General features: G+C 37.4%; 1 protein-coding gene and 1 long non-coding RNA gene across 5 annotated transcripts; one reads left to right on the forward strand and one right to left on the reverse strand.

The window, feature by feature from the left end:
• Positions 1-591: 591 nt before the first annotated feature.
• Positions 592-12,220, reverse strand: LOC112573963 (cystathionine gamma-lyase-like). 4 transcript variants are annotated; one of them, XM_025254702.1, is made up of 12 exons: positions 11,151-12,220; positions 7,804-7,885; positions 7,382-7,477; positions 6,952-7,061; positions 5,740-5,871; positions 5,355-5,412; positions 4,873-4,950; positions 4,368-4,520; positions 3,643-3,764; positions 2,914-2,966; positions 2,391-2,529; positions 592-1,501 (listed from the first exon to the last, which is right to left on the reverse strand). In XM_025254702.1, exons 1-12 carry the CDS (start codon positions 11,253-11,255, stop codon positions 1,493-1,495), a joined length of 1,137 nt encoding a protein of 378 aa, XP_025110487.1. In that variant the 5' UTR covers positions 11,256-12,220; the 3' UTR covers positions 592-1,492. The 4 variants fall into 4 exon arrangements, with proteins under 4 accessions (XP_025110487.1, XP_025110486.1, XP_025110488.1 ...); XM_025254701.1 differs by having other exon boundaries at positions 11,180-12,219; XM_025254703.1 differs by lacking the exon at positions 11,151-12,220 and adding an exon at positions 8,597-9,155.
• Positions 11,360-12,976, forward strand: LOC112573965. Its single transcript, XR_003101307.1, has 2 exons — positions 11,360-11,473; positions 12,297-12,976. It is a non-coding gene; the product is annotated as an uncharacterized LOC112573965 (long non-coding RNA).
• The last annotated feature ends 140 nt before the right edge of the window (positions 12,977-13,116 follow it).

Consider the following 13,116-nt stretch of genomic DNA (forward strand, 5'->3'; position numbering starts at 1 on the left):
CGTTCGCGGTGACAACCTGCAAAGGTAGATCACAATACATGTAACAACATATACTAGTAGCTCAAACCTCTGTTTTGATTTGTTTAGGATTTTTGAGAAAGGAGATGTCACTGCGAGTTATAGAATGTACGTGTGTTGTGCTTCTCCCTATAAACTTTAAAGAGATCAGAGAAAATTGTGATCTCTATTCCAATGGCCACAGTACCACATCCAACCCGCCGAAATCCGAAGAATGTTCTGTGTGCCATGTCTCTACCTGCACAGGACCAGTCTGTCATTTTTACCACCGCCGATCTGTTTTCCATTGACGATTATTCCAATAAAGTGTGTCAGTGTGCGCATACTTCAGTATTTCTGTACGCACTTAATTATTTGTTCACTCAACTATTATTAATTCAAGCTATTTGAATAATCTGTTATGCTGGTTTTGTTCTCGACTATGTTTGCTTGAAATGCTGAAGAATTTAACCAGCTGTAATTTTTATATTTGACTTCCTTGATCATACAAACTAAACAAAATTTGTATAGTCTAATGACAGACTTTTTCACAGCCATTTATCCAACCGAACAGCAAAGTAACATCTTTAAAAATTATACAGTCAAAAGTAATGTTTTAATTTCCTTAAGCCAGATCATTTAATTTTGATCAACAGCACCCTAACTGCAACAACTAAGACAAGCAAATCTCCGCAATGTTGTCTAATTACTTTTTCACAGCCATTCATCCAACCAGTCAGTTATATGTGTGGTCTTTACAAGTTATACAATCGAAAGTATGTCGTTTTTATTTTAACAAGCATATCAATAAAATCTTACAAAAAATCCATAAAATTGGAAGTGCACAGAAATCAACTGGAAAAACACAGTAGCCACCCCCATGCAATTCCCTCCTCCCCACACACAATTTGATGTATTGAAACCTCATGCTGGATGACCATCAATGGCACTAACATACTATAGGAAATATTAAAACATTTTTCTATAAAATCTTTGGTAACATTAAAAAACAAAATTGCTTTCTGACTATAATCGTGCCAGTATACTGTGTGTTGAGGGAGAGGTAAAATTTGTAAGCATTTTGTGCTAGACAAAAAAGTCTCAGCTCTCTTTCCTTTGCACTCTTGCCTACATAAATATAACCAATAGCAAGCAGAACAAAGATATTATGACACATAGAGGAAAATCATGTGAATTATTCTGTGAAAGGAAAGGCAAATGGAAGACTAGAGATATTGTTCAGCTTTGTCAAAAGCTTTTATGTTCTAGTTCAGGTCACAGGGAGTCATGGTAAATGAGGTTCTTTTTCTTTCCTTAAGACATATCTCTTGCTTACAGAGGCAACACAAGCCCCCAAATGGTGTTGCACTTGAAGAAAACATAAAATATATAACAAATGGAATGAAATAAATACAATTTGTCCAAGCTATATTTTCTAACATCTGTTGAATTGTCCTACATTCTGAGAAGTCCTGGTCAAAGGAAGCCATCACCTTCAAGGTATCTGCAGAAAATAAAATAAATGCTGTGACTGTTAAATGACAACCAAAAACTGTATATGCCACATGGGCGCACATGCAATCATGTATGTATGGACTAGTTTAAGCATAACGCCCTCTTATAATCATGACTATCGCACTACATTAAATATGAAACTCAAGAATAACTCATATTTTAGTGTGGCTGGTGGGTTTTTATCACTTCCTTACAATAGCAATATGTATTCTACCTTAGTTTAATCCAGACATGCTTTCTCTCGACAAAGAATGTCATGAACTCTACAAGTTTCACAAACCTAAAGTTAACTCTTTACACTTTACTTATGCGTTGTTGAATAAAGGTTAACTTCACAGGTAAGAATGAAATACTGTAGCAATGCTAATTAAAACCTAGCAGTCTCAAGTTTTTCATAATTCTCAAATGTAACCTGTAGCCATTATCCTATGAACTACAAGTTTATAGAGATTCACAAAGATTATATGCAGATTAAGTTTCGTTGATCTACTCTCATTGTCATGATTAGTAAGAATAATAATAAATGCAAAATTGGTAAAGATCACACTCACACTCACACTCCTATAAGGAGCATGCTCTTAGCACCTAAGAATAAGACCAAGACATAGACAGCATATGATGGTCAAGAAAACAAATAACATGTAAACTATAAAAGAATAAACAATATAGTACTAATGAAGAATAAAATCAAATACAGCAAACACAAAGAGGAAACAATAACAAGAACAAGGTGTGAAAAAGGACTAGCATGGTGTTAGGAGTAATGTTTCTGAAAGAGGTGTGTTTTCAGTGCACATTTAAAGAATTTAATTAATATTAGGCTAATAATGCATATTATGTTGTATTGAACACATCTTTTACAATTTTAATTAACTCACAGCAACTTTGAGAGCTACATCGATATCGTTGATCAAATCCTCAACATCCTCAAGTCCAACAGACAGGCGAATCAGATTGTCTGTAATTCCAAGAAGCTCTCGCTGGTCAGCAGGAACTGACGCATGCGTCTGCACTGACCTGAAACACAGAAGATGTTGAGACATGCTGCAGACAATAATCAAGTTAAGAACAAGAAAACAGAGTCCCAACACCACTCTAACTACAACAGCCAAGATCCATATTCCAGTCTACACAGAGAAGAAAAAAAAAAAGCCCCATAAATTTAGCTAGGGGTCTGAAAACCCATTGTGTTTTAGGGATAAGAATCACTGTTTAATGAGCTCAATGCTGACCTGGCATAGTTATTTTTAAACATACCTAAGCCTAAGAAGTGGTAATGCTTTAGTAATTGTTTTAGTATTTTTCTTATATGCAATTAGAACCATTAATATTTAACACTTTTAGTGCAAAGTCATGATCACGAGTTATATTTCAAGGATCACAGTTTCAAACATCACTTACGGAAGTTCACAGAGACTTTCAAAGCCACCAAGACTGTCAGCAAGTGTAAAAATCTACAAATGGAAAGAGTTTTTATCTGCTATTAAAGTAAAATTTTCACACCTTCACTCAATGGAAGAAAATATATTTAATTATGTAGCTCCTAAGGTTTTAAAGGCCTTATAATTAAGCCAGCCTATAGCTTTTCTCAGAAGAAATGTTTTAATTAACATGAAATACAAAAATAAATAGGGCATTCTTGAAATTATTTTAGGATAGGGAAAAACACATATCTCTGGACTGCCTGCAGTCTACCAAGATCAACTCATAGCCTTTTGCAAAGTTGTAGGTCTTGGTGAATCATTTTTAAGTTCAGTATCACCACTATTAACAATAATTATACTTCCAGTAAGTTTTTTAATTAGTTTTTTTTTCTGTCCAAAATTGTTGAACTACATATCTCATGACTTAAAGTCAGCAAGCTGAACACACAAAAGATCATATACAGTTTGAGCAAATGTACCTCCACCAACACAAGGGCTGGACACTGTCTGAATTGGGTCAGTTGACCTTGCTCTAGAAATTAATGTAAAAACTTGTGTCTGCAATTGGTCGAGAGATATACATCCATGATTGAAAGGTGTAAGATGGATTCAGGTTCAGTCATCATAATATTCGGACTTGAATTTTAGGAGTGAAGCACAAGTGAAAACAATGAAAGAAAAACAAATAATTAAGCAAGCTACTTACTTTCAGGGATTTAAGGAAAGTGGTAGCTACTTCTTTGCCACCCTTTATCAAAAAAGTCACCATTCCACTGAAGCCCTTCATCTGGCGTTTGGCCAACTCATACTGAGGGTGGGACTCTAGCCCTGCAAGTGCATGAAATTGTGCAACAATTCACCCACAAATATGCAATGTCACACAATATCTGCTACTGAAAGCAGCTGCAGCTGTTACACACTACTTGCTTTTTCTCAGTTGATCATTTATTGAAGTACTTAAACACTTCCTTTACATTTGAAACTTATTTATTTTATGCAAGTCTTGAGAAAGAACATGCTGATACAAAAAAAAAAAAAAAAAAAATACCCACCAGTCACAAACAGTTTCATGACCATAGGAGTTTGGATGAAGTCTACTTAGAATATACCCAGATGTAAAAGGAACGTATGTGGACAGATTACATCCACATGGAAAGATAATACTATTCCCAAATCATATAAGAATACACAGCGTACATATGAGGTAGATAGAATATTTACAGTCAAGCACACTTACCCCAAGGTTAAGGTGAACTACGCAATTTTTAAAAATAATTTTAAGAAAAATATTCAAGTAAACATCTTAAATAAAAGTCACATGAGTGTCACATTGAAATTAGCTAAAAATTAATTTAAAATATAAAATCAACATAAATGAAAAAAAATATAAAAATGTTAGCAAATGTAACAATATCAAAGGTCTTTCTTTACCTGGATGTATCACCTTAAGTACACGCGGACTTGTTTCCAGAAAGCGAGCAACAGCCAGTCCACTGATCATGTGTTGTCTCATGCGCAGAGCCAGTGTTTTCAGCCCACGATTCACCAGGTAACAGTCAAATGGAGATGGGACTGGTCCCAGGGCTGCAGAACACATCCATGAATAGTCAAGAAACAGCAGTTAAGTCTTTGAACATAGTTTTCTTTTTTTCAGCTAAACTTAATATATGTTCATCCTGTTGTTGCATAAACAGTATTGGTTTATATTTAAAAATGGATGATCTTTGCAATAGTCAATACTGAAATTTATTCTGTCACTTCGAAGACAATATAAAAGATGGAAAAAGAAGATAAGAAGGAAATAGAATATGCGCGTGCATACAAATTTTCTAGAAAGTGTGTTACAGCTCTATGTCTAAGCAGCTTATAGACCAGACAGAATATGGTTACACAGCAATAGTAATTGCATAAATCAATGAGCCAAGCTTTACTATACCATTTTGCAAGAAGCGAAGTCGCTTGGCCATCTCACCATCATTTAACACAAGTGCCCCCATCAGAACATCACTGTGACCTGACAAGGACAGAGTTTCTTTCACAATAACCACTCTTCATCATCTCCAAAAAACTGTCAGATCTCTTTTCACCCAAAGAAATATTTTTTGTCATGTATCTTCATTGCTATTCCATAGACATCTAAAGAAATATTACTTGTCCTATATCTTCACTGCCATTCCTAGACATTTACCACCATCATTTATATGTCATTGTGTCCTCATTCACATCTCTCATTACACACAAATCTCTGGTATTACCAGGCATATACAACGCGTTAATGCAATAGAGCATAATTCTCTCTCTACATACATATCTGATATGATAAAGGTATGATATATATCTGATATAAAAATGTCTACACAAATAATTTTTTAATCAATCACTGAAATAAGTTAAAAATTACAATCTATCAGCACTCACCATTCATGTATTTTGTCAGAGAATGCATCACAATATCTGCTCCCAGTGAAAGTGGTCGCTTTGAAGACAAAAAAGGTTTTAATATTAAAATAAAACAAAAATTATGTAGTAAAATTAAATATAAGCAATAATAATAAACTTATTTTGAAGTTCTACAAATTTTGTTCACATTGCATTCCATAGTCACTAAGTAAAGCAGCTCGCATTCTATATGAACAGTGTGCAACATGTAACACATAAAGACAACTAAAATGTATATCAATTATTCTGATTTTTAAAATGTGTTATAATAAATCCATTAACCAAGAAAACAATGGATTAAAACGGTGACAATGTTGTTAAGAGTGAACTCTACTACTATGCATTCAAAAACATTCATATGTACTTGGAAGTATGACGACATGAAGGTGTTGTCCACGACTACAAAAGCCTGGCTTTTGTCATGAACAAGCTTGCAGACAGCTTCTATGTCCACAAGTTTCATGGTAGGATTAGTTGGTGTTTCCAGCCACACCATCTATAGACAGAAGTAAACATGCAGTATTATCAGAGTCCTTGTGTCGAGTTGTGTCCCAGTGATTGTGGCAGTCTTGAGCATTATAGTATAGTAAAGTGACTTTTTGGAGATGGTAAAGATTGCGAGTTGAGATCTCTTCGCAAGTGGGTCTTCTCTCTGACTAGCCTAGATTACTGTACAAAGCTGCTAAACTGCTTTAAAATATTAATCATACATCCACACCCTGCACACTTCTATCATCTTGTATTCTTTTAGTGGGGGTGAGTATGCTAGCTATGATCGACATTCCCTCATTCTGGTGAGTAAAAGCATTCTCACACAAAGGTCCACTTACCACAATGGCAATTCTGCCATCTAACTCAAGGAGGCTGGCATTAAGTTTTTAAGATGTAAGATCTTGACAACAGTTTTGATAATCACTTTTTTCAATGTTAAAAGTGTCACAGCCATCTGAACAAAGTTCAGAGGTCAGACATATATATATATCAGAAAAACTTCTCATTACTTCAGTTATTTACCAAGGTGCTTTAGCTATCATCAACTGTTTTATTATGAAGGCAATTAAGGTTCATATCTATAAAGTGCTGAGGCAAGATGGGGAAGTCAATGGTTAATGCACGGTTATATAAAGCAGTGTGCTGACCCAATGTATGTTGTTTTACTCCTGGGACTGTAGACACACAGCAGTAGCAAAGATGCCTTAAGTAAAGTAACATAAAGCAATGAAATCTGAATAGTGTTTGGTAAAGCAGTGACAATATCTGTTGGGTTTCAATTGCTTTTCGTAGCTGCTGAAACAAGCCCAATTCCTTTGTTTTGGTCTAAGGCAACAACTAATTCTTCACTTCCTAACAAGAGGCCACAAAGAAGAATTAGAGGCTAGGCGTTGGTCTCAGCAGACAGGCAGCAGTCCACCTCTACACGGCCATGGGTATATCCATTCCATTCATAGAATGCACAACATATATTTTTAAGCTGTATGTTCCGGAACCTAATAAAATTTTTAACAAGAAATGAAGTGAGGTGGGGGGTTAATGAAATAAATAAAGAATCAGCAACACTAGAACGTCTGCCACAGACCTTTGTCTCTGGTCTCAGAGCATTTTCCACATCTGCTATCTTGGTGCAGTCCACAAAAGAGATATCAATGCCCATTGGCAGGGCACAGCTGCGAAAATACCGACCAGTACCTGTCGTACAGAAAGCCCCAAATTAAACAGAACACCAATGAGGAACAATAGTAAATGCATGAGATATTCATGCCTGTAGTGAATTATACTCTTACATGCATGTAAATGTACATCATTATTTTTTCTTAGTTCATGTGATATTTGTTTGTTTTCCTGTCCATCGTACTCTGTCCATGTCTTGTTCTTAGGCACTAAGAGCATGCTCCTTAGGAGTGTGAATATGCACTTTACAAATTTTGCATTTATTATTTTTATGTGCCTGTCCACATGTATGAGTGTGTCCATGCATGGGTGTGTGTGCACACACACACACTTCTTACCTCCATACACATCGTCCATGCTTATAACATGGTCTCCACTTTTCAGAAGGTGTGTTACTGTCATGGTAGCTGCCAGACCAGAAGAAAAACACAATCCTGCAAGACAAAACCATTTCTGTATATACACACTGATGACAGAACAGCCTTTTATAACCAAACAATTTTTTGGTCTGAATGATCTGCTTATGTTTGAATCAGATCTTTCTATACTGAAAAAAAATTATAGATCCTTTACATACGGTATGTTGAACTAAGAAAAGCAGCTAGCATATGGCTCTTTGTCAAGGCCAGAACTGAACCCAGCACACAGTTTTATTGTACGACCCGCAGAAATTCTACCTGCTTAGTTATATGTTTATGCAGTTTCACTTAAAGAGTAATCACAAGTGAATTCTGAACATAGCAACATTATTACCACCTACCATGCTTGCCTCCTTCCAATGCTGCCAGACATTTTTCCAAACAGTTTCGAGTGGGGTTTCCACTTCTTGAATACCAAAATCCCTGACAAAGTATAACAAAGGCATATCACAGTGTTACACCATCTTTTATATTGGACAAGCTACTTTATCAATCCATCATGATTGGTTGTCTGAGTACCAGCTTATGTATAAATGTTATTATGCCTGCAAATGATTTATAGAACTAGACAATAGGTTCTTATCGATCACAATTAGAGGTGTTTATCCATTACCAAAAGATATTAATATATACTGAATATATATTTCATATAGTTTGTTTTCCATACATTGTAATGGAAGAAAGGTGCAAGATGAGAAATGCTAGCTATTTTACACAGCAAATTGACTTGCTCCGTTCACCATGGAATTCCTACATTGCATCAGAGTGTGGAGTCATTTCTCAGCTTTGGCTTGAGCGGATAATTTAAGTTATAGTAATGATACAAACTGTACAGACATGTATCCACCAACAAAAATATAAAAATCATATTTCTGCATTTGCCTTATTTTCTGTATAAGGAGAAAAATTGAACAGATAAATAGCTGTGGTCAGGGGGTGGGGGTGGAATTGGTGTTTTACGCCGTGCCAGCAACTGAGGCTATATACCGGCAAGGCAGCCAGCCCTGTAAACAGATGGCACGTGCAGAGAAAGAACAGCGTGCCCGAGACGAAGCTGTTCACAGTCGTAGGCAGATAATGCCAATAAATACATATACTCTTATGATGGCAGCAGGTTGATTAGCTATAAATTACCAAAAGTAAATGCTCAAGGCCTCTAGTTGCCACAGTCCATCAGTTCTACCCCTGTTGTTAACAAACACAGCCATTATAGCTGGTTCCACTGAGCTTTTAAATGATCAAAATCCGACGACTAAGACACCCGAGGGCAAAACTGATGCCGAACTGCTTTATAATGGCCATCACCATATGTGTAAGTTATATTTTAAATCTTGCAGCCTCTGTAGGCACATTAACTCAGCTTTTTCTACTACATGGTGCCCCATGCATGTGCAGACTATACCCAGAGGCTGAGGCACTCCCGAGGTCAGGTGACCACACCTCTACCACCGCAGACCATTTATAATCGCTTGTAAAGGCCGCGGGCGACACTCGAGTGGTGAGTAGGATGCATTAACGCCGACCACTGTGAGATTTACTTCCAAAGCTATATACATCAACCACAGAATCTCATTTGAGGGTAAAAGCAACATCTTCCCACAACAACAACAACATATTGAGCCGTTGCATGTGACGTCATCAAAATGTCCGGCACGCCTCGCCTCCCATTACACAGTCGCTGTTACACTCCAGTGATTCCGCCGCAAGCATGATGATTATATTTTTGTATCTTTAAGCTTGGACACTAATTTGAAGTGACAAAGAAGTGTTGGTTTACCCTAATCCCGGTGCTTTTAATGTAATTACAATACATTACTATGTATACCTGTACACACAATCAAAAGTCCATTTGACTGGACTGGTGCAGACGACGGATCGAGTAAAGGCAACCAGCTTTTTTTTCCCTCTCTTTGTCGTTAAAATTACAATTTATTAGAGAAACAAATTAATTACTTACACTGTTGAAATACAAACTTTATTTTACCCTTGTTTAGGGAGGATATGTTTCTGCTTGTATTTTGACTTTACTATCTAAGCACAGAGACATGCAATTAGTAGCATCACATGGCATGATGTGTGTCATCTCATGTCATCAATGTACAGAGGTGTAGGAACGTGGGTGGCAGTGATCCCTTCAAAAAAAGATATTGAGGAGGCAAGAATGTGAACATCGTTAACACGCAGCCAGAATAAACTAATTCCAGCATTCATTGAAAAAAAAACTATAATTTTAATTGGGCCGTAAATGCTAACAATAAGATTAATAATATATGCATGTAATTTTGTTGAGCTGGAGTTTTGATGGTCACAGGACGATGAAACTTTAATTACAGATACGAACACAATTACCATTCTGGTAAATATTATTTACTAACATGAGACTTTATAGATAGACCACAGTTATCATTTTGATAACAATTACTTACTAATTTTTGTAAGGACCGAGATATATACATATATATTATAATACACAGTCGCTTGCTAACGTGCGCAGCATATCGCCGATACTCTGGTGTACACTATACAGTGATACCTCGGTTCTCGAACGCCTTGACTTTCGACCAAATCGGTATTCGACCAGGAAATTCGAGAAAATTTTGTCTTGGAATCCGAACAAATATTTGGAACTCGAACATCCGAACGTCCGAGATGAGCCGAGTTGAGCCGAATGGCGTTCATTCTGCCAGCGCGCCTTGCTTGCGTCATCAGTGTGAGTGCAGAGAGAGAGAGTGACGTAATGTGGAGAGAGTCATGAAATGTGTGCAAAATGGGCAGAAATCGCAAATTTTGTTGAACAACATCACCCTGATAAAGTGGTAGCAAATAAAGCAGTTAACATTTTTAATGACAATGTTATGTCACTTTCCGCAAAATTTTGCAAAGGAGAAAAAAACAGCAAACAATTGACAAATTCTTCCGTAAAGAAATCAGACAAGCAACTGCAGAGCAAGATTCTGATTCTCCTCAGCAAAAGATACAGAGAACAGAAACACCCGAAGAGCAGTTACCCTCTGTTTTTATTGAAGAGGACTCCCCTTCAAAACAATAGCCATCCCCCTTCCCTCCTCCCTCCACATTGATTCCCTCCTGCCATAAAGTTTGGTACAGGTACAGTAAATGAAACACAATTTACTGTACTGTACTGTACATTTTATTTTATTTTTTTGTTTTGTCTTAATAAATACACTTTTATTTCTTATTTCTTGTTGAGACTCATGTTTTTCTACATATTATATACAAATTAGGCCAGTAAATAGGCATTTTCTGGGGCTTGGAACGAATTAATCCAGTTTCCATTATTTCCTTTGGGTTTCATTGCTTCGGTTCTCGAACAATTTGGTTCTCGACCGTCTTCCCGGAACGAATTATGTTCGAGAACCGAGGTATCACTGTATATATACAGTAAGCACGTGTTACTTTTCTCGATACATCGCGAGGTAGATGGAGGTCAGTCCAGACTAGGGGCACTTTAATTGATGAACAGTGGTATTTAGACCAGGTTACTATTAAAACAAACCGAGTAAAACTTCAGCACTAAATACTAAGACATAGGATGCGGCGGGTGGCCTGCAGACGGTTGTGAAGGTTGTGCAAGTCAGCACATTCTACTGATTATTTAATGAGCTGCTGTCACGTGACATGCACTGGTGCAACCATTGCTACCAGTCATCTGCTAACACCACCATACCTTGCCTGTACCACCCTTGTAATACGTACGGCGTGCTCGGCGGGTGCGAACTGTTTGAATGTTGTTGCTGTTGATATCGGTGGTACCACTGCCATGGACTTCCATTGCTCAGGTTCCTGTCCTTCGTGAATAGCATCCGTTGCGAAGTGAGGGAAGGGAGTGAAGGTCTGGCCGTCAGCCATGGTCGACGACACACACAGACAAGTGAACCGACAACAACACCTTGACCTCACATTTCACATCGGTGAACTGTTCCACCTTTGACTTGTACAAAGTCCGTGGGTCCACTGTCCTCGTGTCACGACGCCCACCACAGTTGTAAAGTGAGTGCCCACCTGATAGCTAGTGGCCTCAGCAGGTTTTGGTGTCCCATTGAAAATGTGTTACAGGTTATGTCTTTGTTTACTTATACCGATTATTTCTTATCCGGAGATGACAGACCTTTTAATTGAGGCATTGGACGAGTGAGAGGGTGTAGGTGTGTAGGTTATATGGGTGTGTATGTTTATATAGATATATTATGTTCACTTGTATAAATTATTATTATTATGCCTCAGAAAGAGGGACAAAGATGTTCTTGCAAATGAAAAATAATTTGTTAACATTGTGGTATACTTTCATGTCCTACAATAGAGTTTGCAACAGTAGAGTGCTATGAATCCTTTGTTTAAAATTAGGACTTTATCTCTGCTGCAAGTAGATATTGTAAACGGTAATAAGAAAACAAATATTGTAGTTCTCTGTCTCTGCTGGGTCGTAGTCATAACAAACTTAATTGTATCCTATGCACATCCATGGTAGTTGTAAAGCGAGAGTAAGTGGACTAGACCGGGACTGCAGGGCAACTCAAGCAGAAGTGTATAGTATAGTATGTCTTACCACAAACTAACATCCATATACACGTCCTTCGTCTTACTTTCCAAGCTATAAAGCAATGTCCAGATCAGAGACGGTAGATACATGTAGATACATCTACCCTCTGTCCAGACCTCGCCGACACTACTCCATATGTTTCTTTTTTCTGGGACATCTGGGACAGCTAGGTATCCAGGGAGTAAAAAGCTTATATCACTGACCTGATGTACTTGACAGGTATGCTGCTGTCATGTATCTTTCTCTCACTCCGTCCGTCCTTCTTGTTCCCAGGTATGTTTGATCCACAACTACAGACTAATTGGTCTTTGCTCCATTATCATGTACATCCTCGAGGAGTTAGTTTGTGGACAAGAACTAATTCCAGTTATAACTACATATTGCATATTGAGCTGCTTAATTTATATTGATTAATGCGAGTTATAACTACATATTACATATTGAGCTGCTTCATTTTGATTAATGCTGAATTTCTAATGTGAACTGTGAGTTTAGATGTCTGTACCTCTTGCATCTGCTAATGTGTGACAGCCGATGAACAGCTGACCTTTGACACTGTCATGTCAGTGGACTTGTCCTCTCTACTGACAGCTTGTCCACTCATTTTGGGTTTTCAAATCGGCATTGTGCATGCAACCCAATAAAAACAACCAACAACAAAACAACCAAACAAAAACAAAAAACAAACCTATCGTTGTATGACTGGACGTGGTGTGGACAAGAGCACTTGCACCAGTTTTTTTCCAAATGATTTGCGGGGCTGGGGCAGCTTCCTGCTGGATGTCATTCATATGATGTGACATGTTCTACATTGTTGCCTGTCATGTTGTGTGCGTCCATGTCTGTGTGAATTTTTGTTTGTAAAGAGCCAGGAGCCTGTCCATATGACCAAGACACAGCGCCTTATAAATTCACTGTTATAAATAATTTTAAATAAAATCTGTATAAAATAACTCAGACGATTAACTCTGTATTTTTAGAACAGACTTGAAGAACCCGATCAGCTCGAATATGTCTCTGCCTGTATATAACTGGCATTGCGACTTTTGTAGTGACGATTCCTGAGTGAATGGTAGATGGTGACAACACAGCA

This window comes from Pomacea canaliculata, linkage group LG10 (genome assembly GCF_003073045.1).
Source record: "Pomacea canaliculata isolate SZHN2017 linkage group LG10, ASM307304v1, whole genome shotgun sequence".
Taxonomy (NCBI): Eukaryota; Metazoa; Mollusca; class Gastropoda; order Architaenioglossa; family Ampullariidae; genus Pomacea; species Pomacea canaliculata.

Bases quoted from the DNA above. Each gene is read 5' to 3' on its own strand.
- LOC112573963 (XM_025254701.1), bottom strand. From the start codon at position 11,332: ATGGCTGACGGCCAGACCTTCACTCCCTTCCCTCACTTCGCAACGGAT. The intron at 7,478-7,803 runs GTAGGTGGTAAT...TTTGTCTTGCAG, and splicing joins ATTGGAAGGAGGCAAGCATG to GATTGTGTTTTTCTTCTGGT. The intron at 4,521-4,872 runs GTATAGTAAAGC...TGTGTTCTGCAG, and splicing joins ACTTCGCTTCTTGCAAAATG to CCCTGGGACCAGTCCCATCT.